General features: G+C 50.3%; 2 protein-coding genes across 3 annotated transcripts; both read right to left on the reverse strand.

Moving 5' to 3' along the window:
• Positions 1 to 6,652: 6,652 nt before the first annotated feature.
• Positions 6,653 to 17,722, reverse strand: LOC140619672 (glutathione S-transferase theta-4). 2 transcript variants are annotated; one of them, XM_072803455.1, is made up of 6 exons: positions 17,455 to 17,722; positions 15,303 to 15,390; positions 8,890 to 9,040; positions 7,914 to 8,090; positions 7,684 to 7,829; positions 6,653 to 6,931 (listed from the first exon to the last, which is right to left on the reverse strand). In XM_072803455.1, the coding sequence occupies exons 1-6, from the start codon at positions 17,564 to 17,566 to the stop codon at positions 6,769 to 6,771; spliced, it is 837 nt and encodes a 278-aa protein (XP_072659556.1). In that variant the 5' UTR covers positions 17,567 to 17,722; the 3' UTR covers positions 6,653 to 6,768. The 2 variants fall into 2 exon arrangements, with proteins under 2 accessions (XP_072659556.1, XP_072659557.1); XM_072803456.1 differs by lacking the exon at positions 7,684 to 7,829 and having other exon boundaries at positions 6,653 to 6,966; positions 17,455 to 17,719.
• A 796-nt stretch (positions 17,723 to 18,518) lies between these two features.
• Positions 18,519 to 20,755, reverse strand: LOC140619674 (glutathione S-transferase theta-1-like). The gene is made up of 5 exons (XM_072803457.1): positions 20,479 to 20,755; positions 20,305 to 20,392; positions 19,327 to 19,477; positions 18,873 to 19,049; positions 18,519 to 18,787 (listed from the first exon to the last, which is right to left on the reverse strand). The coding sequence occupies exons 1-5, from the start codon at positions 20,588 to 20,590 to the stop codon at positions 18,587 to 18,589; spliced, it is 729 nt and encodes a 242-aa protein (XP_072659558.1). The 5' UTR covers positions 20,591 to 20,755; the 3' UTR covers positions 18,519 to 18,586.
• Positions 20,756 to 22,595: the final 1,840 nt, after the last annotated feature.

Genomic DNA, 22,595 nt, shown 5'->3' on the forward strand with positions numbered 1-22,595 from the left:
GCGGCGGGGTGACGCCCCTCCCGGCTCCCGCAAGGGCGCAGTCCTTTGTCGCTGGCTTATTTCACTTACCACCGTGCCTTCAAGGTCATCCACGCCGTCGCTGTCACTGTCGGATTTTCCTATCATCTCCATTTTAAGGATGTCTCGAAATTGAGGCAGGGAGTGACTATGCGCTCGGGAAGTCAGCCCCGCTCTCCAGAGGTCGTGATGCCAGCAAGTGGCACAGCCTCGGGACTTCTGCTTAGCATTTTGGGCCAACTCACTCCGCTCAGATTGCTCTCCTTGCAATGTGGCAGCCTTCCTCTTCCTGCTCCTGCCAGAACCATGCCTCATATTCCCTGAATTTGTTTTTTTCCCTGCTCTGGGCCTCAGTTTCTCCATCTTTAGAATGACAGGGAGAGATCCAGCAATCCCCCTTCTGGGCATATGTTCGAAGAAAATGGAAAGAGGATAGGAAAGAGATATTTGCACCTTCACGTTCATTGGTGCATTATTCACAATGGCCAAGACATGGAAACAACTAAGTGCCGGCAAGGGATGAACGAATAAAGAACATGTGGTGTTGGGCAGCCCGGGTGGCTCAGCGGTTGAGCGGCTGCCTTTGGCCCAGGGCGTGATTCTGGAGACCTGGGATCGGGTCCCACATCGGGCTCCTTGCATGGAGCCTGCTTCTCCCTCTGCCTGTGTCTCTGCCTTTGTGTGTGTGTCTCTCATGAATAAATAAATAAAATCTTAAAAAAAAAAAAAAAAAGAACATGTGGTGTATAAAGCCAATGGAATACTATTCGGCCATGAGAAAGAAGGAAATCCTGTCATTTGTGACAACCTAAGTGGACCCTGTGGGCATCATGCTGAGTAAGGTAAGTCCAGCAGAAAGACACGGTGTAATCACACTATTTGTGAAATCTAAAAAAAGCCAAACTCCTAGAAACAAAGTAGAATGGTGACTACCAGGGGCTGGGAGGTGGGGAAACTGGAAGGATGTGTAAGGATACAAACTTGCAACTAGGGATCCCTGGGTGGCCCAGCGGTTTGGTGCCTGCCTTTGGCCCAGGGCCTGATCCTGGAGACCCGGAATCGAATCCCACATCGGGCTCCCGGTGCATGGAGCCTGCTTCTCCTTCTGCCTGTGTCTCTGCCTCTCTGTCTCTCTCTGTGTGACTATCATGAATAAATAAATAAAATCTTAAAAAAAAAAACTTGCAACTAGAAGATGGATAAGTTGTGAAGATCTATCACAACGTAAGGATTATTAGTCAACAACATTAATTGTCAACAATATAGTCAACGACTGTAAGAGGATTTCAAAGTTGCTAAGAGACTAGATCTTGGTTATTCTCCCTACAAAAAAGAAATGATAATTCGGTGACGTAATAGAGGTGTTAGCTCTTATTATAATCTACAAATGTATCAGATCAGCCCGTTGTACACTTTAAACTTCCACATTGTTATGTAAATTATATCTCAATAGTAAATAGATAGGTAGATAGTTAGATAATATGATGGAGAGGCTAGAGCCTTACAGGGCCCTCTTGCAAGTCACCACCCATGGACTAATCTGCTGAGCCTCTCAGGCCTGTTCCTCACTACCCAGAAATCCCCCAGAGCATGCCTATGCCACCTGGTCAAATGGTGTCTATGTCATTTCCTAACACAAGTACAACTGAAAATGCATCTGCAGGAACATAACGTTTTCTACGCCGTAAGGAAGATTTTTGCAAAGAAAGTAAATATTGGTAATAATGATTTTTTACTGAAAAAAAATTTAAGGCTCAGTCTCTTTTTTTTTTTTTAATTTTTATTTATTTATGATAGAGAGAGAGAGAGAGGGGCAGAGACACAGGCAGAGGGAGAAGCAGGCTCCATGCAGGGAGCCCTATGGGGGACTCGATCCCGAAACTCCAGGATCACACCCTGAGCCACCCAGACATCCCAGTATCCTATTGCCCTTTATCCTATTCTTTGTTGAGTAATGTTATCCTGAAAAGATGTTGGATTTCATCAAATGCTTTTCTTGATTTCATCAAATGATTTTTTTTATTACATCTATTAAGATAGTCATGGGATTTTTTTTTTATTATTATTCTATTAGTATGGTATGTTATACTGGTTGATTTTCCTATGTTGAACCACCCTTGCACTCCTGGTCATTGTATGTTATCCGTTTATTTTTTTTAAGATTTTATTTATTCGGGATCCCTGGGTGGCACAGCGGTTTGGCACCTGCCTTTGGCCCAGGGCGAGATCCTGGAGACCGGGGATCGAGTCCCACGTCGGGCTCCCGGTGCATGGAGCCTGCTTCTCCCTCTGCCTGTGTCTCTGCCTCTCTCTCTCTGTGTGACTATCATAAATAAATAAATAAAATATTAAAAATATATATTTTATTTATTCATGAGAGACACACAGAGAGAAGCAGAGACACAGGCAGAGGGAGAAGTATGCTCCCTGCGGGGAGCCCGATGTGGGACTCGATCCTGGGACCCTGGAATCACGCCCTGAGCGGAAGGCAGACACTCAACTGCTGAGCCACCGAGGCATCCCCACTCTAGTCTTTTTTTTTTTTTTTTTTCCCCACTCTAGTCTTTATTATTCCTTTCTACTGCTGGTTTCAGGTTTAGTTTGTTCTTCTTTTTCTAGTTCCTTAAGGTATAATGTTAGGTTATTGATTTGAGATCGTTTTTCATGTACGTTTACAGTTCTAAATTTCCCTTGTAGCACTGCTTCTGCTCTATCTCGTAAATTTTGTTATGTTGTGTTTTTGTTTTCATGTGTTAGAGGTATTCTCTAACTTCTCTATGGCTGTTTGTTTTTTTTTTTTTTTTTTAAGATTTATTTATTTATTTTTATTTATGATAGACACTGAGAGAGAGAGAAAGAGGCAGAGACACAGGAGGAGGGAGAAGCAGGCTCCATGCCGGGAGCCCGACGTGGGACTCGAACCCGGGACTCCAGGATCGCGCCCCGGGCCAAAGGCAGGCGCCAAACCGCTGAGCCACCCAGGGATCCCTCTATGGCTGTTTAACAATATATTGTTTAATTTCCAGGTATTTGTGAACTTTCTGGTTTTTCTTCAGTTATTTTCTAATTTCACTCCATTGTGTTCCAAGAACATACAAGATATGACTTCGATCTGTTTAAATTCAATGAGATTTATTTTGTGACCTGACTGTGGAGGCCGAGAAAATTAAGGCCATTCCACCTCAAGTTTAGCATTAGCACAAGTACAGCCATCTTAGGCCCCTGTGAATAAGAGCTGAACTTTACAGGAAAAACTGCAGAATGTCCTTGACAAGGAATCCCATATCACAAAGACAACAGAGCTCAGAATGCCCTCGGCAGGAAATCCCATATCAGATCTTAAGAAACTCCCCCACCCTGTCCCCCATATTGGAATGGAAAAATTCCTCCACCCCTTCTGAAATCCCCTAGACCAGCCCATAAAAAACCCAGCTGTAACCCACTTCGGGGTCCAAGCCCCTGCTCTGCTGTGTAGAGTATACTTGGACCCAAGCTCGAGCTTGTAAATAAACCCTCGTGTGTTTGCATCGGTGTCGGCTCCTTGGTGGTTTCTCTGATTCGCAATCTTGGGTGTGGAGATTACTAAAAAAATAAATAAATTTTAAAGAAAAAAAAATGCTACCTGGGTGGCTCAGCGATTGAGTGTTTGCCTTTGGCTCAGGTCGTGATCTGGGGGTTCTGGGATGGAGTCCCACATCAGGCTCTCTGTAGGGAGCCTGCTTCTCCCTCTGCCTGTCTGCCTGTCTCATGAATAAATAAATAAAATCTTAAAAAAAAAAAAAAAGAATGTGTATTCTGTGGTCATTGGGTGGAGAGTTCTGTGAATCTATCTGGGGAGTCCATTGGTTTAGAGCATCATTTGAGTCTATTTCCTCTATGACCTCTGCCTTGTTACATCCATTATTGAAAGTGGAGTATATGGAATAATATTCAGCCATTTAAAAAAATGAAACCTTGCCCTTTGCAGTGATGTGGGTGGAACGAGAGAATATGCTAAGGGAAATCAGTCAATCAGAGAAAGAATTATCATGTGATCTCACTCATATGTGGAGTTTAAGAAGCAAAACAGAGGATCATAGGGGAAGAGAGGCAAAAATAAAACAAGATGAAATCAGAGAGGGAGACAAACCTTAAGAGACTCTAAATCATAGGAAACAAAGTGAGGATTGCTGGAGGGGAGGGAGTGGGGGCTGGGGTAACTGGGTGAGGGGCATTAAGGAGGGCACGTGATGTGATGAGCACTGGGAGTTATATTAACACTGATGAATCATTGGCCTCTACCCCTGAAACAATAATACATTATATGCTAATTAATTGAATTTAAATAAAATTTAAATTTTTTAAAAAATAAATTGTTCTAGTAGTCACAAAAATAGAGCTACAAGAACAACTGTGATTCTGCTGTTTTAAACTTGTGAACATGGGGTGCCTGGGTGGCTTTGCTATCACAAGACCCTGAACATATCTTAAATATACCAACCTAATGGGTATGGTGTGGAGTGATATTTATAATTTATTATAACTTTAATTTTCATTTTTCTATGTTTAATAAGCTTCAGGGTTGTTGTTTTTTTTTTTTTAAGATTTTATTTATTTGACAGAGAGAGAGGGAGAGAGAGCCAGAGACCACAAGCAGGGCGAACAACAGAGGGAGAGGGAGAAGCAGACTCTGCACTGAGCAAGGAGCCTGATGTGAGGCTCGATCCCAGGACCCTGGGATCATGGCCTGAGCTGAAGGCAGACACTTAACCAGCTGAGCCACCCAAGTGCCCCAGTTTTAGGTTCTTTTTATGTGTTTTTGCTACTTGGTTCTCACCATCTGTGAACCGCCTGTTCATATCTTTAGTCCATTTTTCTATGGAGTCGTGCTTTTTTTTCTTACTGACTGCATAACCTAACGGAAGGAGAGTTCATCCACCCAACGAGCACCAAAGCCAGCAAGGGCCCCACTGAGTGTTTGCAAGAAACGAATAAAAAAGCTGTTTATGGGACGCCTGGGTGGCTCAGCAGTTGAGTGTCTGCCTTCAGCCCATGGCATGATTCTGGAGCCCAGGGATTGAGTCCCATATCAGGTTCCCTGAAAGGAGCCTGCTTCTCTCTCTGCCTATGTCTCTGTCTCTGTCTCTCTCTCTTTGTGTCTCTAATGAATAAATAAAATCTTGAAAAAGAGAAAGCTGTTTATGGGATTATTGCTAACCAGGAGAACAGAGAGCTAAGGCTCTAAAGACCCCAACTCCCTGAGGGTTTACAAACAGAGGATTCTCATTTCTTTCCTTTTCCATTTTTTTAAAATTCATTTTTAAATGGGCACCATGCCCAGGGTGGGGCCCCGAACTCACCCCCCCTGAGATCAAGAGTTGCCTGCTCTACTGACTGAGCCAGCCAGGTGCAGCAGAGTGAGGACTTTAAAAGGGTATAAATTGGGACCCCTGGGTGGCTCAGTGGTTGAGGTCTGCCTTTGGCTCAGGTCATGATCTCGGGGTCCTGGAATCCAGTCCAGCATCGGGCTCCCCGCAGGGAGCCTGCTTTTCCCTCTGCCTGTGTCTCTGCCTCTCTCTCTCTCTCTCTCTTTCTGTGTCTCTCATGAGTAAATAAAATCTTTTTTAAAAAAATATTTTATTTGAGAGAGTGAATGAGAGAAAGAGAGAGAGAGCACGAGCAGGAAGACAGGCAGAGGAAGAGAGAAGCAGACTCTCTACTAAGCTGAGAGCACGATGCTATGCTGGGCTCTACCCCAGGACCCAGGAATCATGACCTGAGCAGATGCTTAATTGACTGAGCCACCTAGGAACTCCTGGTCGATTTTTTAAGAAGATTGTATTATTTATTTATTTGAAAGACAGAGCATGAGAGGGAGGAGGAGCAGAGGCAGAGGAGCAGGCCGACTGCTGAGCCCAGATCCTGATGTGCTCAATCCTATGACACTGATATCACCATCTGAGCTGAAACCAGGACTTGGACACCCGAACAACTGAGCACCCTAACCCAGTTGATTTTTTTTTAAGATCTTTTATTTATTTGGGAGTGTGCAAACAAGTGTAGAGGGAGGAGGGATAGAGGGGGAGGGAGAGGGAGAGAACCTCCAGCACTGCACTGACTGCGGAGCCCAATGTAGGGCTCAATCTCATGACCCTGAGATCATGACATGAGTTGGATGCTAACCAACTGATCCACCCAGGCACCCCCAATTGATCTTTTTTTTTTTAATCTTTTTTTTTTTTAAAGTAAGCTCTGTGCCCAATGTGGGGCTCAAACTTCCAACCCAGAGATCAAGAGTTGCATGCTCCACTGAACTGACTTAACCAGCAAGACTCCCTTTATCATTTTTTTAAAGATATTGATTGATTTACTGATTCATTCATTCATTCATGAAAGACACAGAGAGAGAGAGAGGCAGAGGGAGAAGCAGGCCCCATGCAGGGAGCCGGACGTGGGACTCGATCCTGGGTCTCCAGGATCACACCCTGGGCTGAAGGCAGGCACCAAACCACTGAGCCACCCAGGGATTCCCCGCCCTTAATCATATTTAACCTTTAGTTTTAAAACTTTTTTTTGGAACCTGGGAGGACCCATGACCACCACACTCGCCCACACCAAACCCTATGCTCATACCAACTGTCCCAGACTCAGCAGCCATGGTGGTGATTGCAGTACTTTATTAGGCAAAGAAATGTAGTTGTTTTCAACATCTCCTCTAAGAAAGGAAGCTCAAAAGTGGTGAGCCAGCCAAGCCCTGCAGAAGTTCTGCTTCTATCTGAACTTCTGCAGCAACACACAGATCTTCTCCTTGACCATCGGATCCAGTGTTGAACAGTCCCACTCTGCCAACTTCATCAGCCGGTCATGGGCCTCCCAGAAGAGGCCAGAGCCAATGGCCAGCTCCACCCTCATGCGCCACTCAGCTAACCTGGAGCTATTGAGGAAGACATTATAGTTGCCTCCCATGGGCTATAGATAGATGAAGAAGAAGGAGTAGTCAGGCAGAAGGAGGGAGAGGGGGACCAGCCCTACCTATAGGTCCCTATAGCCTCAGGGGCTCTCCTAATCTGCCTCTACCAAGAGTGAGTCTGTGACCCACCCTACTCCCTGGCCTGGGCAAGGGGTCAGACATTATGTGATAGATGTGGGGTGGGGACTGGAAGATCAGAATCTCCAGGATTCTTGGCCACTGGTCTTGCTCCAAGGCTCCTAAATCCCTCTCTGAGGTGACACCTGGCCCAGATGGCTCCCACTTCAGCATGAAACCTTCCATGGGTCCTGCCTTCTTCTGGGAAATCCCTTATTCTCAGATGAAGGTGCAACGAATTCAGTTCTTTTTCCTCCGCATTGAACCTTCCTCTGTAATCAGGCTCAGGCCCTAGAGTGGGTGACCCAGCAGGTAGTCTAAGAAACATGCACCCAAAAAGCTTGGGGCCTCCAAAATGGGGTGGGTGTGGGTGAAATATAAGGGTTAGGGGTGAAATATAGGGGACTACACCACTTGGGCCAGAAACACTGGTTTTTCCTGGTGATGGTCTGCATTAAAATAGACACTTTACATACTGGCCACAGATTACGTTGGCCTCTCAGGACATTGGCCAGAGTCTGAACTGGCCATCTCGCACACCAGCCAGGTCAGAAATGGCCACCCTCCCCTGCGTGTAGAAACCACATAAATGCCCACACCTGGGTGTGCCCCCAAACACACAGTGGATGCCCCTCAGACTCAGAGCTGTGTCTGGAGCTCTAGAAAAGAAGCTCTCAGCCGGAAGGACACTTTGATGGCCTCTGTACACTTCCTGGAGACTCCAGACACTGGAGACTTCACCAGCCTATAATCAAAGCATGGCCCCAATGGTCGCAGAGGAATCTCACCTGTTCCCAGGCTCTGTCCATCACCCCATCCCACTCCACACCTGCATCATCTCCACCAGGGCCACCAGGTCAGCCAGTGAGATGTGATCCCCGGTGATGAACATCTTGTCCTGCAGAAACTTCTCCTCAAAAAGCTGCATGTTTGTCCTCACCTCTGTCAACATCTGTTCTGTCTTCTCGGCTGGAACCTCCTCACCTGTGATCCTTGGGATCAGCATCTGGCCAGGGTGGGAGATGGGAGGGAAGAGGAGGCTGCACTCTAATAATCCCATCTGAACCTCCGCTCTTCAGCACCCTTGTCTGCTGGAGAGGTGTTGGACAGAACCAAGGATGGAAAGTAGGTTCATTCCTTTTAGTGATTCTGGTTGGTAGAAGTCACCTGGGGCCACAATTCAGTGGGATTTTGAGATTCCTGCAGGGGCAGCCATGGTGGCCCAGGGGTTTGGCGCCACCTTCGGCCCCGGGCCTGATCCTAGAGACCCAGGATTGAGTCCCATGTCGGGCTCCCTGCACGGAGCCTGCTCCTCCCCCTGCCTGTGTCTCTGCCTCTCTCTCTCTCTCTCTCTCTGTGTGTGTGTGTGTCTGTCTGTCTGTCTGTCTGTCATGAATAAATAAATAAAATATTAAAAAGAGAGAGAGAGAGAGAGATCCCTGCGGGAAGGAATCCTGTAATTGGTTAGTGAGGTCTGTCTCAGGCATGAGATAAGCAGTAAAGGCACATACACCAGCTATGGGTCATCTTCAAATTTAGTGATCTCTGTGGGCCCTTCAGCTCTGATGTTTTCTAAGTCAGTGAAATTTCTTGAATCCTATTCTGGCTTGAGTAATACCAGCTTCTCCTGGGTGCCCTTCCCCTTGTTTTTACAAGGCTTTTTCATACCCAGTGGTTCATTCTATACTCCCATTAGCTCTAGAAATCTAGGCAGGCAGGAGATGGAGCCAAGGAAATGAGGCTCAGGAAAGGAGGGAGATCTCCTTGAACACCCCAGTAGTCAGCCCTAGCCTGGACCCACTCACCTTGATCCAGAGGATCCTGCTCATGGGCAGCTGAATGGCAGTGTGCTGCCAAGCCATGAACTCATCCACACGGGCGCGTGTGTGCAGGTCTGGTGGGTACCAGTGCGAGGGTGTGCTGTACTTGCGGCACAGGTAGAAAAGGATGGCCACGCTGCAGAGAGAGAAAGTCGGGGGGCACTGCTCTTTCCTTCTGTTACCCCACCACCCCAGTGTGGTCTGGGCCCAAGGCAGGGCCTCCAGCCAGAGATGGGCTCTGGGCACTGACATTTTTCTCGGGAAAGGATGAGCCCAAAGGATGCCAAGAAAAGCAGTCAGTCAACAGTCAGTAAGAGAAGACAGAGAGACTGACAGGGTGAATGGGAGTTGCTAGATGGCATCAGAAAGGGCAGTCTAGGTAGTGGGAAACATGTATGGGAATTCAGGGGTAAGAGGTAGCATGGCAGAGAAAAGAGAGTTGGGGGCAGCCCCGATGGCCCAGTAGTTTGGTGCCTGCCTTCAGCCCAGGGTGTGATCCTGGAGACCCAGGATCGAGTCCCACATCGGGCTCCCTGCATGGAGCCTGCTTCTCCCTCTGCCTGTGTCTCTGCCTCTCTCTCTGTGTGTCTCTCATGAATAGATAAACTAAAAAAAAAAAAAAAAAAAAAAAAAAGAGAGTTGGTGGATGTGACCAGAAGAAGGATGGGGAGAATGGTCAGAGACAGCTAGAGATACTGTGGAGGCCACACAGGGAGGCCCTTGGTGATGCGGGAGGCTATGGACTTAACCCTCAAGGTTCTGGTTATATAAGCAGGAGGATGAAAAAATCCACCTTGAATTTTAGAAATATCCCTTTGTCCTATAACTCAGTAGCAAGAAAACAAATAATCCAATCAAAAAAGGACAAAGAACTGGAGGAGACATTTTTTAAAGATGTCCAGATGGCCAGCAGACACATGAAAGGGTGCTCAACAACACTCATCAGCAGGAAAATGCAAATCAAAACCCGCAATGAGGGGACACCTGGGTGGCTCAGCAGTTAAGCCTCTGACTTCTGTTCAGGTCGTGATCCTGGGGTCCCAAGACTGAGTCTCACATCAGGCTCCCTCCATGGAGCCTGCTTCCCCCTCTGCCTATGTCTCTGCCTCTCTCTGTGTGTCTCTCATGAATAAATAAAATAAAATCTTAGAAGAAAAACAAAACCACAATGAGATATCACCTGTGAGAATGGCTGTCATCAAAAGGACAAGAAATAACAAATGTTGGCAAGGATACGGAGAAAAGGGAACCCTTGTGCACTGCTGATGGGAATGCAAACTGGTGGAGCCACTGTGGAAAATAACATGGAGGTGTCTACATAGAACCACTATATGATCCAGCAATTCCATTTCTGGATATTTATCTGAAGGAAACAAAAGCACTGTAACAAAAAGATATCGGCACCCTCATGTTCACTGCCACATTATTTAGAATAGCCAAGGTATGGAAACACTTAAGTGTCTATCAGTGGATGAAAGAATAAAGAAAATGTGGTGTAAATATACAATGGAATATTATTCAACCATAAAGAAGAAGGAAATCCTGCCAAGAAAGAAAAAAAAACCGCTCTGGTAGTGGGTGGAGGGGTTCTGAGGAGAGCAGAGGCCACGGGGGTATGGGGAGGGTACAGACTGGAGGCACCATTTGGAGGAGATGGTATTGCTTTTTGCTGGTGGGGGGCAGGAAAGGAGGAACTCAGGGTAGACACAGGTGTTTGAGGAATCTAGGATGTCTGGGGCCCTAGAGAGCCCTAAGCCAGAGTCTGATAGGACATCAAAGTTGAAGGTGCAGGTGCCTGCCCCACCTACCCTGCGCACACACCCCTCCCACCGCAGCCCCCAACACTGCCTGCGCAGTCAGCAAGTGAGAAGGGAGCAAAGATGGATGGGGAGAAAGGAAGGGAGGGAGCAGGTTGGGAGGGAGGAGGGAAGCCCCAAAGGTCCACCTCTCTAAGAAGGGGGGAGTTGTCAAGGAGGGAAATCCTAAATCTTAAACCATCTCAGTTCAACCCACAATAACCCTGTAAGATGGGTCCCTGTATGCTTACAATTGAGGAAACTGAGGCTGAGAAATATAACTCACTTACCAAAGACACACAGCCCATGAGTGACAGGATTGGGGTTTGACCCCAGCAGCCTGAGCCCGAGTCCGAGCCCAAGCCGGGGCACTGCTCTTGACCACCTGGTGTTGTGCACGACCTTGACCAGGACCAGGGGGTGGAGGGGATGGATGGAGTCAGGATGGAGTCAGGTCGGGAGGAGTGTGAATGGGCAGCAGAGGCAGGCAGAGGCTTGCCTCACTGGCCCAATGCCCCTCCCCAGTTTGCAACCTCTGGGAGCACTGTCCTTGGTGGCCAACCCCTGGGTCATGACTGCTCTGGGCAGACGTGTTGGTGGCTCCCAGTCCTGACTGGTTCCCCCAAGTTGTCTGTAGCTTGTGCCACTCTGAGCCCACAGCCCACTGCCACACTCAGTGTCTCTTTGTCCTGTGATTTGAGATCCCCACTGCTCATTCTCTGGCATCAGCCTTCCGGGCTCCCACACCGGGAGCACCAGGGCCAAGTAGGGCCCATCCACACCTCTGTATTTGCGAATGCCTCCTGCCACCCCTCCTGCCACCGTAGCAGATCAGAGCTTGCTGTGCCTGCAGGAGCCCCATCTTCTGGGGACAGGTACCCCGGCTAGCATCACAGTTCCTGGCCTTCTGTCTGCCTAGCACCTCCTCCCCAACTTTTCTCATGAGGACCTGCTCTGTCATCTTTAATCCAGTGATTCTGGCGAGAGTGACTGGCAGTCAGGGGCCCCAGTGTGCCTGCCAGTGAGTGGCCCACAGGCAGGAAGGGGACTCAGACTAGGCCCATGCATGCCCTTCTTTGGGAACTTCAGATACCCTGAGAAGGAGAGGCTGATCCTTTTCCAGACAGACAGACAGGGAGATGGCCAAAGGAGAGATCTGGTACTGAAGTACCAGATTCCCCTGGCTGGGGGGAGTGGGCGGCGAGGGTCACTGGAGAAGACCTCTGAGGGAGGAGCGGATTTACCAGACATGGAGAGCATATAGTTCCGAGATCCAGGCTGGGGAGCTAGGCCCACCAGGTGAGAACACAGAGCCAAGAGAAGGCAGAGAGGAGGAGCCCTGGCACTAAAGTTGGGGCCTTGCTCTGGAGAGAACACCGAGGGTGCAAGGGTGCGGCGGGACGATCATTTGCTAAAGACATAAGGGTGCGTGATTTGTGAATCCATGTGGCCAGTTCAGTAGGAACGCTGCCAGCTTGGACGGAGGGGGACAGAAATGAAGTGAAATGAAGGGGAGTGAAATGAAGGAAGGCTGCTGGGCTTCTGTGACAATGGCCGACAGAGCTATCCAACTGCAAACTTGGGTTAGCCTTCAAGAAGAGGGAAGGGGGGGTACCTGGGTGGCTCAGCGATTGAGCATCTGCCTTTGGCTCAGGTCAGGATCCCAGGGTCCTGGGATGGAATCCTGTATCGGGCTCCCTGCATGGAGCCTGCTTCTCCCTCTGCCTATGTCTCTGCCTCTCTCTCTGTGTTTCTCATGAATAAATAAATTGTCTTAAAAAAAGAAAAGAAAAGAAAAGAAAAGAAAAGAAAAGAAAAGAAAAGGAAAGAAAAGAAAAGAAAAGAAGAAAAGAAAAGAAAAGAAGAAAAGAAAAGAAAAGAAAAGAAAAGAAAAGAAAAGAAAAGAAAGGAAAGAAAAGAGAAGGGAAGAGTGACCCAGAAGGAGGTTCAGAGGCCAGTAGGGCTGCCCTGCCACTAGTGGGCCTGGAGTGGGGCAGTGCAGGTGGGAGTTGAGCTTCATCCTCCCTGGTTCCAGAGTGTGGGGCCACCACCCTATGGGCCCAGGGGACAGAGCATGGAGCCAAAAGGATGATTCTCAAGCCTTAAAATCTAAAGTGATTTACCCTGCTGGGTTCCAGACTTGCTTGGAATGTATGAGATTCTCCCCCCTTCCTATTTCTGTTTGGGAATGGGAATATCCACCCTGTGCATGTTCCTCCATTGCATATATTTTTTTAAGATTTTACTTATTTATTTGACAGAAAGAGAGAGAGAGCACAAGCAGGAGGAGAGGCAGAGGGAGAAGCAGGCTTCCCATCAAGCAGGGAACTGGACATGGGGCTTGATCCCAGGACTGTGGGATCAGAACTTGAGCAGAAGGCAGACACCCAACTGACTGAGCCACCGAGGTGCCCCTCCTTGTATTTTTTTTATTATCATTTTAAAGTAATTTCTACAATACCCAACATGGGGCTTGAACTCAAGACCCTGAGATCAAGAGTCACATGCTTCACCACCTGAGTCAACCCAGCGCCCCTCCCCATAGTATTTTGGAAGCAGGACAACTCCTTATCTGGTTTCAGAGGTTCACAGAGAGAGTGGAACTTTGCCCCAGGATGAATCATACCCTGGGAACGCCTGGGAGCTCAGCGGTTGAGGATCTGCCTTTGGCTCAGGATGTGGTCCGGGGTCCTGGGATCAAGTCTCACATTGGGCTCCCTGCATAGAGCCTGCTTCTCCTTCTGCCTGTGTCTCTGCCTCTCTCTGTGTGTGTGTGTCTCTCATGAATAAATAAACAAAATTATTTTTAAAAAAATCATGGGGATCCCTGGGTGGCTCAGCGGTTTAGCTCCTGCCTTTGGCCCAGAGCGTGATCCTGGAGTCCAGGGATCGAGTCCCACGTTGGGCTCCCTGCATGGGGCCTGCTTCTCCCTCTACCTGTGTCTCTGCCTCTCTCTCTGTGTGTCGCATGAATAAATAAATAAAATCTTAAAAAAAAAAAAAAGACAATACATTTCTGTTGTTCTAAGTCATTCAGTCGGTGATAATTTGTGACCACAGCCCTAGGAAAATAATCCAGGCCCTGGGCCAGCAGAGGTCCTGTGGTCCACTTAGACGACATACTTCAAAATTATGACATCACCTCTGAAACAGTCTGAAAAACAGTCAACCTCAAATCTTACCAAACTTCTACTTCCAATGACCAATTTACAGGAAACGAAAGGACAGGAAAACCATGTAAACATGACACCATAAGAATACAATCAGCAAAAACTCAGATTGTGGGAAATTCCACAAGAGGAAGGACTCGGATTCTTCAACCACAGCAAAAATGCAAAGGCAAGGGGTGCCTGGCAGGTTCAGTTGGCTGAGCATGTCCCTCTTGATCTCAGGGTCCTGTAGGTATGGAGACTATAAAAAAAATGCCAAGGCAAGAGAGGTGGGTCATGGAAGGGGCTATAGAAGGAAAGAGACCCAAGAGACAGATCACCAGTTGCAATACTTGGCAGTTTTTTGGAGTGGGATTGAAATGCACGAGCTACAAGCTATATATGAGATAGAGACTTTTTTTTTTATAGACTTTTTTTATATAAGTAATTTTCTTTTCTTTTTTTAAAAATATTTTATTTATGTTTTTGACACAAAGAGAACACAAGCAGAGGAGCAGGAGAGGGAGAAGCAGTCTACCTGCTGAGCAGGGAGCCCAATTCAGGGCTCAATCCCAGGACCCTGAGATTATGACCTGAGCTGAAGGCAAACACTTAACTGACTGAGCCACCCAGGGCCCCTAATCAAAGACTTTTGAACAAGATAATGCTTGAAATCCAGGCGTTATTGTTAATTTTACAAGGTGTCATCATGGTATTGTGGTGATGCTTTTTTTTTTTTAAGATTTTATTTATTTATTCATGAGGGACACAGAGAGAGACAGAGACACAGGCAGAGGGAGAACCAGGCTCCATGCAGGGAGCCCGAAGTGGGACTCGATCCCAAGACCCCTGTGTCATGACCTGAGCCAAAGGCAGACCAACCACTGAGCCACCCAGGCATCACAATGATGCTTAAAAATATTTATTTGTTTGTTTGTTTGTTTGTTTTTTTGAGAGAGAGTGTGTGCGAGCAGGCAGGGAGGGGCAGAGGGAGAGGGAGAGAGAGAATCCCAAGCAGACTCCATACTAGTGCAGAGCCCGAGGTGGGGCTCAATCTTACAACCTTGAGATTATGTTCTGAGCTAAAATCAAGAGGCAGACACTTAACCTACTGAGCCACCCAGGTGCCCCTGATGTTTGTTTGTTTGTTTTCAAAGAGCCCTTATCTCTTAAAAGTATTTTCCTAAACGTTTATGGATGAAACGATGGGTGGTTGGCAGACAGGGGAATAGAGCGGGTTACAGGTGATGTAAAATGGGCTCCCCAAGTGGACCAATGTTGGAATTGGGTGATGGGTACCATGTGGAGTTTGTTATACTCCTCATTAATTAGTTTATTCTACTTTGATATATATATATTTTTTTCATAGTAAATAAAAAATAAGCACTAGCATGAATCTCCTAGGAGGAGCAGAGATAGATGGTGGGAGTGGGGACCTCTGGGGAAGACTTACCTTTCAGATAAGATAAATTTTCCATCTTTGAGGCTGGGTAGCTTCTTCAGGGGGTTGATCTCTATGTATTCCTTGCTGTGGTGGTGACCTGAGAGGGACAGGAAAGGTCTGAGGGTGCTGGGACTCCAGGGAAGAGAGAACCAGGTCTCCCAGAGGCAGAAATGCCTTCCTCCCTATTTTCTCTAGGAGGAAAAACAGTCCCAGAGGAATACCATGGCTAACTTCAGGTCCAAGGGCCAGTCAGTGACAAAACAGGGATTAGGATCAAGACTCCTGACTCCATCCCAGGCTCGGTGACCAGGACACCCCGTTGGCTCACAGGAGTCAGAGCCCTCCAGCCCCCACTCCCAGCTCTGGGCCTGAAGCCACAGCCCATGAATCAGCAGAACCGCTGGAGGCCCGGGTCCCACCCCCACTCCTATAGATCCCTCTAAAAGGGGCAAGGCAGCCAGGAGCCCCAGCCGCAGCACACAGCTGGAATCCAAGAGAGAACCTCTCAAGGGCAATCAGTCTATGGGGAGTTTTGTTTTATTGTTGTGTTTTGGGTTTTTATCTCCTCAAGGTCACTACTTTACATTTTTAACATTTTAACATTTTAAAATTTAAATTCAATTAATTAATGTATTATGTATTATTAGTTTCAGAGGTAGAGGTCATCAGTATTACATAACACCCAGTGCTCATCACATCACGGGCCTTCCTTAGTGCCCATCACCCAGTTATCCCATCCCCCACCGCCTGCCTCCCTTCCAGTGACCGTCAGTTTTGTTTCCTATGATTTAGAGTCTCTTACGGTTTGTCTCCTTCTCTGATTTCTTTTTTTTTTTATTTTATTTTATTTATTTATTCATGAGAGACACACACAGAGAGAGAGGCAGAGACACAGACAGGGGGAGAAGCAGGCTCCATGCAGGGAGCCCGATGCGGGACTTGATCCAGGGACTCCAGGATCACGACCTGAGCCAAAGGCAGATGCACAACCCCTGAGCCACCCAGGCATCCCTCCCTCTCTGATTTCATCTTGTTTTGTTTTTTTTTTTTTTCCTCTTGTCCTCTATGATCCTCTGTTTTGTTTCTTTTTTGTTTTCTGTTTTGTTTCTTAAATTCCACATATGAGTGAGATCATATGATAATTCTTTCTCTGATTGACTTATTTCGCTCAGCCTAATACCCTCTACTCCATCCATGTCATTGCAAATGGGAAGACTTCATTTTTTTGATAGCTGAGTGATATTCCATTGTATATATATAGCACATCTTCTTTATCCTTCACCTGTTGACGGACATCTGTGCCCTTTCCATAGTTTGGCTATTGCGGAGATTGCTGCTATATACATTGGGGTGCAGGTGGCCCTTCAGATCACTACATTTGTATCTTTGAGGTAAATACCTACTAGTAGAATTGCTGGGTCATAGAGTAGCTCAATTTTCAACTTTTTAAGGAAACTTGTTTTGTTTTAAGTAAGCTCTGCTCAACGTGGACTTGAACTCAGTTTTTCTTATTTTTCTTTTTTAAAGTAACCTCTCTGCTCAACATTAGCCTCAACTCACAACCCTGAGATCAAAAGTCCACACACTAGCAACTGAGCCAGCCAAGTGTCCCAATCTATTGGGAGTTTTAACCCTTCCGCAGCCAGCTGCCTCCAGTTGGAAACATTTCTGGTCTGGGTTCCCACCTCATTTCAGAGCGCCTGGTCTCCTCCACTATGTTCTAGAGACTTCTGCTTCTGCAACCTGAGCCTTTACGAATCCCCTCGATGCTTGGGATAGCATTGGAGGCCAGCACCCTGCACCTCACTCAGGGTCTGTGTTACCCTAAGCAGGTATGGACCAAAGCAATGGTCTTGACTCAGGTTTGGATGACCACACACTTCTGCGACCTTTGTCAACTGATCAGAGGTGCTCCAGCTAACAAGATGTTACCCTCTCGCGAGAAAAAGCCAAACGCACTGGATGGGAGACCAGAGGACACTCGGCAGCTCTGCCTTCCACTTTACCTTATAAGAGTCTGTTCCTTCCGTTGGGAAACATTTCTTCCCCTGTGGACTTAAGGAGGTGGAGTCTCCTCTGCATCTCAGCTTAGAGACACCCTGACCCTGTGCCCTGCCCCGCTCCAGGGCCAGACCTATGCAGGGGAGCAGGAGGTGCCTACCTTTCAGCAGATCCACAAACTGGAAGTCAAAGGGGATGCTGTTCTTCTTGGCAAAGATATAGACAGCACGGCAGGATGCTGACAGGAGGTCCAGATAGAGCTCCAGGCCCATGTTGAGACACACGTTGGGCACCCCCACCAGCCACAGCTGCCACACTCTGAACCTGGGCCTAGATGCAACCTAAACCCCTGGCCCTGGCCCTGGCCCTGTGCCTATCAACCTTCTCCAACCCAAGCCCAGAACCCCACATTCTAGAACTTCTTGTTTCACTTGGTATTGTCATGGGGCCAGGAAGCCAGGAATTCTCACAGCAGCAGGGGTTCTGGGAAGACTCAGGAGTAGACTAGAGGGGCAGCCCGGGTGGCCCAGCGGTTTAGCGCCGCCTTCAGCCCAGGGCCTGATCCCGGAGACCCTGGTTCAAGTCCAACTTGAGCTCTCTGCGTGGAGCCTGCTTCTTCCTCAGCCTGTGTCTCTGCCTCTCTGTGTCTCTTGTGAATAAATAAATAAAATTTAAAGAAAAAAAAAAAAAGGAGTAGACTAGAGAGAGGTCCCTGGCTTAGGGACAGGAGGCATGGGCCACCTGCAGCCCTGCCCTACCCCTCCCTCTTGGTGCATGTGCATGCCTGCGGCCTGTGTAAGAAGGACTTACACATGGGAATTCTCAGGGCCAGAACTTCATTGCAGAATGCAACCCAAGGGGCTCTGCAGGGTCCAGAATGAGGATGGGGCAATGAGAACCAACCACGGAGGGTTTCAGAAGTAGGGATTGGGGGTAGGTATAGGTCAGTCTAGCCTAGACTGTAGCAAGGAAAGCATTGAACAGGAGCCTGGGGAACAGCCAGGGCACTGCGGACAATGCCACCATGCAGAGAAGCCCAGAAACTTCTGGCCTGGCTTGGCACTGGCAGTGGCAAGTGGAACTCAGCACCTGGCAACTCTGGAGGGTAACTGGACACTCGGGGAGGCCTTGGGGCTGCTCACTCTCGGCTGTGTCATCGCGGAAGATCTCTTGGCCCTCTAGATTCTGCTCAGAAGTGGGGCTAAATGAGGCCGGAGACAAGCAGAGGACACACAGCACGTTTATTGCGGGCAGGAGAGCGCAGGGGAGCAGGCCCCGTTGTCGCATCCCTCTCAGCCGAGCCTCTCCAGCAGCCGATGCACCAGCTCCTGGGCCAGCTTGGGGTCACGCTGGGTGTCTCGGGGGTCCCGAGGCTGTAGCACAAGCTTGTGGGCCTCCTGGACGAGCTCAGGGCCCAGAGCTGCCTCCACTCGGGCTCGCCATGCTGCCAGCCGGGGCCAGTCTCGGAAGAGGTCACAGCCAACGGCAGTGGGCTGGGGAGACAGGGTAGCCGGAGCAGGGGGCTCAGCCCAGGACCCAGAGTCCCCCTCAGGGGGCAAGCAGGCAAGAGAGGCTCACCTGCATCAGCTCCGTGAATGCCATCAGATCTGCCAGGGAGACCTGCTCGGTGGCCAGGAAGGGCTTGGCAGCCAGGACCTCCTGATCCAGGTGCTGCAGAGCTGGTCTCAGCTTGCCCATCAGCCGATCTAGCCGCTCCTGGTCCACAGGCTGACCCGAGAAATGGGGCAGGAGGGACTGGGCCGGGGACAATAAGAGGCAGCTTACCCCGGGCTCCTCCGAATGTCCCAGGCACCTGGCCATCCCTCCTTGGCCACCAGCCCTCCCTCCTAGCGACACCCCCGGGCTCTGTATTCAGAAGGATTCTGAGGAGTGGATCAGACACAGGAGAAGAAGCCTGTGATCACGGATGTCCACTTGGGATGGGGTGGGCGGCTTGTATGCCCACTGGTTCCTTCCGGCCTGGGGGCTCCAGCTCCTGCCCAGGCCCGCACGGTAGGGCAGGGCGGCTCACCTTGCACAGGTAGACATTGGTAGCAGGCAGCTGGACGGCGGTGTGTTGCCACGCCAGGTACTCGTCCACACGGGCCCGGGCCTGCAGCTCAGGAGGGTACCAGTGCTCCGCCGTCTGGTACTTGCGGCTCAAGTAGAGAAGGATGGCCACGCTGTGGACCCGGGGGGTGGGGGGTGGGGGGCGTCAGAGATCTCCCACCCTCAGCTCCAGGCAGGCTCCCACAAGCAGGGTGATTTGACAGCGTTTCTCTCCAAGGCCACCTCCAAGGGAGGAAGTCCCCATCCCCTCATCCGCAACCCCCATCTCCCTCCAGTTGCCCCCCCCAACTGCTCCATTCCTCAAATGCTCCCCCCGTCAGCCTACATTGCCACCCCCCTCCCTACCATTACCCCAGCCAGCTCTCTGCCTCCAGGCCCAGCTCGCTGGCATCAGGGTCTTACTGAGCAGGAAGAGGGGGAAGGCGGCCTGCCATGTATGCCCTGCCCAAGGGGTCTCCAAGTTCCCTCCCAGGCCATTGCCTGGAGCCTGGAGGAGGGGATGGAAGAGGACCCCCTTTCTTGGTTCCCCGCCCCCAACCCCGGGCTTCTGGTACTTCAAGACCAGTTTCTGTTCTCAGGCAAGTTCCAGGAGGGGGGGGTGTCATGTGACTCCCCCATTTTACAGAGGAGAAACCTGGGGCATGGAGTTCTGTGACCTGTCCAGGCCGAGAGCAAGGATGCGAGGAGCTGGGATTCACAGCCCAGGGCAAATCGGGGGCTCTCAGGTCCCTGGCCCCTGTGGCTGCAAGGCCAGGTCTGCGACATCTGGGGAGGGCCAGCCTCGAGCTTGGGTCTTCCTGACTGGCTCCAGCCCCTTAGTCCAGCCCCCTGCCTCCAAGCTGGGTGAGCTAAAAGGAGGAAGTGGGGGCCTCAGGTTTCTGCTTTCCTCCCTCCTGCTCCCCCAGCCCTGAGGCCTCTGCAGACCCCAGGACCCCATTACCTCTCCGCCAGCAGGAAGTCCCCATCTCTGAGGGCAGGTACCTTCCCCAGAGGGTTCACCTTCAGGAATTCAGGCTTCAGGTGCTCCCCTGAGGGGTGGAGACCATGAGTGGCTCAGCAAGAGTTCGGGCCCCTGGACACCCCCTCCACGGAGCCCAGGCTAGTCAAGGCTCACCCCGGCCTAGCTCCACGGGCCGCAGCTGGAAGGGAATGCCATTTTTCAGGGCGAAAATGTAGATGGCACGACAGGGGGGTGAGTACAGGTCCAGAAACAGCTCCGGCGGCATGGCTGCACCTCCGGCTGCCCTCACCTTCTCCACTCAGGCCTGCGTCCAGGGCTTGGTTCGGCCCCTCCAAAACGGGGCCTGAAGAAATTCGCTAGCCTCGCTAAAACCTACTTCCTCTGAGCTACGTACGAGCTGGGCGCCCTGCCAAGCCTCCCCACCTCCTGGCCTCTGTGGAATGGAGGCGGGCTGGGCCCCCTGCCAAGCCTCCCCACCTCCTGGCCTCTGTGGAACGGAGCGGGGCTGGGCACCCTCAGCCTCGCCGTGCCCCTTCACCCAGTGTGGCCACACTCCCCAGCCTTGTCCATTTGACTCTTGGCCTTCCTCTTGGACTGTCCTGTGTACTTCCAGAACCCAAGTCTTGAGAGGCTGAGGGCTGGGCTGCAGGTAAGGCCTCCATGGACCCAGAGAACAGTCATGGGTGGGTTGGGAGTTGGGAGCTGGGGCTTAGCACCCACCCGGGCACACGCTAGCAGGGTGGGTCATGGAGCAGGTAACAGCCAGAGCAGACCTGAGCCATGGACTCCCAGGAAGCTGCCTCAGCCTCATTCTGTGACCTGAGGAGGTCAGAGCCACTCCCTGGCTTTCTTGACCCATGCATGACCCATTGTCATGCCTTCCCCACTTCACAGGAATTGAAGTCTTCCAGGCAGGACTTTTAGGGACAAATTCCATCCTCTACAAACACACATACTCATAGGACATGTGACTTGGGCAGGGTTGTCCCTACCCTTGGTTTCAAGGACAGTTTGTGGCCTGGCCCGGCTAGTGAAGACCCCGTAACCCTTGGCCACTCTGACTGAACCAGGTGGTCCTAGGGCTGGGGCAGGAAGTTCTGGGAAGGAGGGACTGGGACAAGGCACAAAGCTGACCCCTGCTGAGGCCCATGTCCTTCCCAAGGAGAGGCTGGAGAAGGAGCACAGCTCAGACTCTTCCCCAGTGGAGAGGTAGGGTGGGCCCGGGCCACCCCCAGGAGCCAGGCTGTCCAGAGCCAGACTTCCTGGAGCCCAGACAGAAGGGAGGGAAGCCAGGCAGGTCAGCAAGCCTCAGACTCGGCCTGCCCAGAGCCATCAGCGAGCCCTGGGCCCAGCACCCCAGGAACTATAAGTCAAGCCTGCACAGAGATCCCCCAAGCCAGCTGGGTTTACCACATTGGACAGGGGCCACTGCCATGGGGTAAAGGGGAGGAGTGAGAGAGGGGAGGGATAGACAGAGGGAGAATAACCTGGAAGCAGGCTGGGAAGACAGAGGGAAGAGGGCAGCAAGGAACTCATATCTTCATTTACCCATTCATTTATTCATCTAGCAGAGAGTGAGACTCAGAAACAGAACAAAAACAGTGGAGGGAGAAGAACAACGGTAGGGGACCAGAGAGGAGACTTTCTTATGTCTCCCAGCCTCCAAGCAGGACCTATAATGTCCTCTGTGGGGTCCCCAGGAGGGATTGACAGCCTGCACCAGGACCTTGGGACGAGGTTGAGGGTCCCGGCACAACCCTGCACCCAGGATACCCTCCATTCACTCTTGCCATGCCACCTGCATGACCACCCTTCCCAACACAGCACGGTCCTGAGGTTCATGGGCAGGCCAGTACTGAGGCTTTGATTCTGGGGACACCAGCACAGGAGGCAGGGAGAGCCAGGTCATGGACCCCACCTGAGACCTAAGGCTGCCACAGGACCTGAGGGAAGTCAGGGAGGGATCCCACCTACCCCCTTCCAGGGGCAGGCAAGAGGTGGGGGTGGGAAGGTTCTCCATCTGTTGAACAGAGATGGCACCCCCCGCGCCCCCTAGGCAGGGTCAGTGGAGGGAGGCTGGGCTACTGTTCTGAGCTAGTGGCTTCTTCAGCACCATAAGGTCCGCCAACATCACCTGGACTGGAGACCAAAGCTCTGCCTCAGAAACTGGTCTGTCCCTGTTCCTGGCCAGCTTCCTCCTGGGCACCTGCATACACATGAGCAGAACCAGCACCTGTCGGGTGGGGGAAGGGGGGGCTCAGTCTGCAAGC

Source organism: Canis lupus, chromosome 27, assembly GCF_048164855.1.
Source record: "Canis lupus baileyi chromosome 27, mCanLup2.hap1, whole genome shotgun sequence".
In the NCBI taxonomy this organism is placed as follows: Eukaryota; Metazoa; Chordata; class Mammalia; order Carnivora; family Canidae; genus Canis; species Canis lupus.

Coding starts and splice junctions, on each gene's coding strand:
- LOC140619674 (XM_072803457.1), bottom strand. CDS start 20,590: ATGCCGCCGGAGCTGTTTCTGGACCTGTACTCACCCCCCTGTCGTGCC. Junction 20,393..20,478: donor GCCCGTGGAGCTAGGCCGGG/GTGAGCCTTGAC, acceptor TCCACCCCTCAG/GGGAGCACCTGAAGCCTGAA. Junction 18,788..18,872: donor CATTCACGGAGCTGATGCAG/GTGAGCCTCTCT, acceptor CTGTCTCCCCAG/CCCACTGCCGTTGGCTGTGA.
- LOC140619672 (XM_072803455.1), bottom strand. CDS start 17,566: ATGGGCCTGGAGCTCTATCTGGACCTCCTGTCAGCATCCTGCCGTGCT. Junction 15,391..17,454: donor GTTTGTGGATCTGCTGAAAG/GTAGGCACCTCC, acceptor TGTCCCTCTCAG/GTCACCACCACAGCAAGGAA. Junction 6,932..7,683: donor GTGTTTGGGGGCACACCCAG/GTGTGGGCATTT, acceptor CTTCCTCAATAG/CTCCAGGTTAGCTGAGTGGC.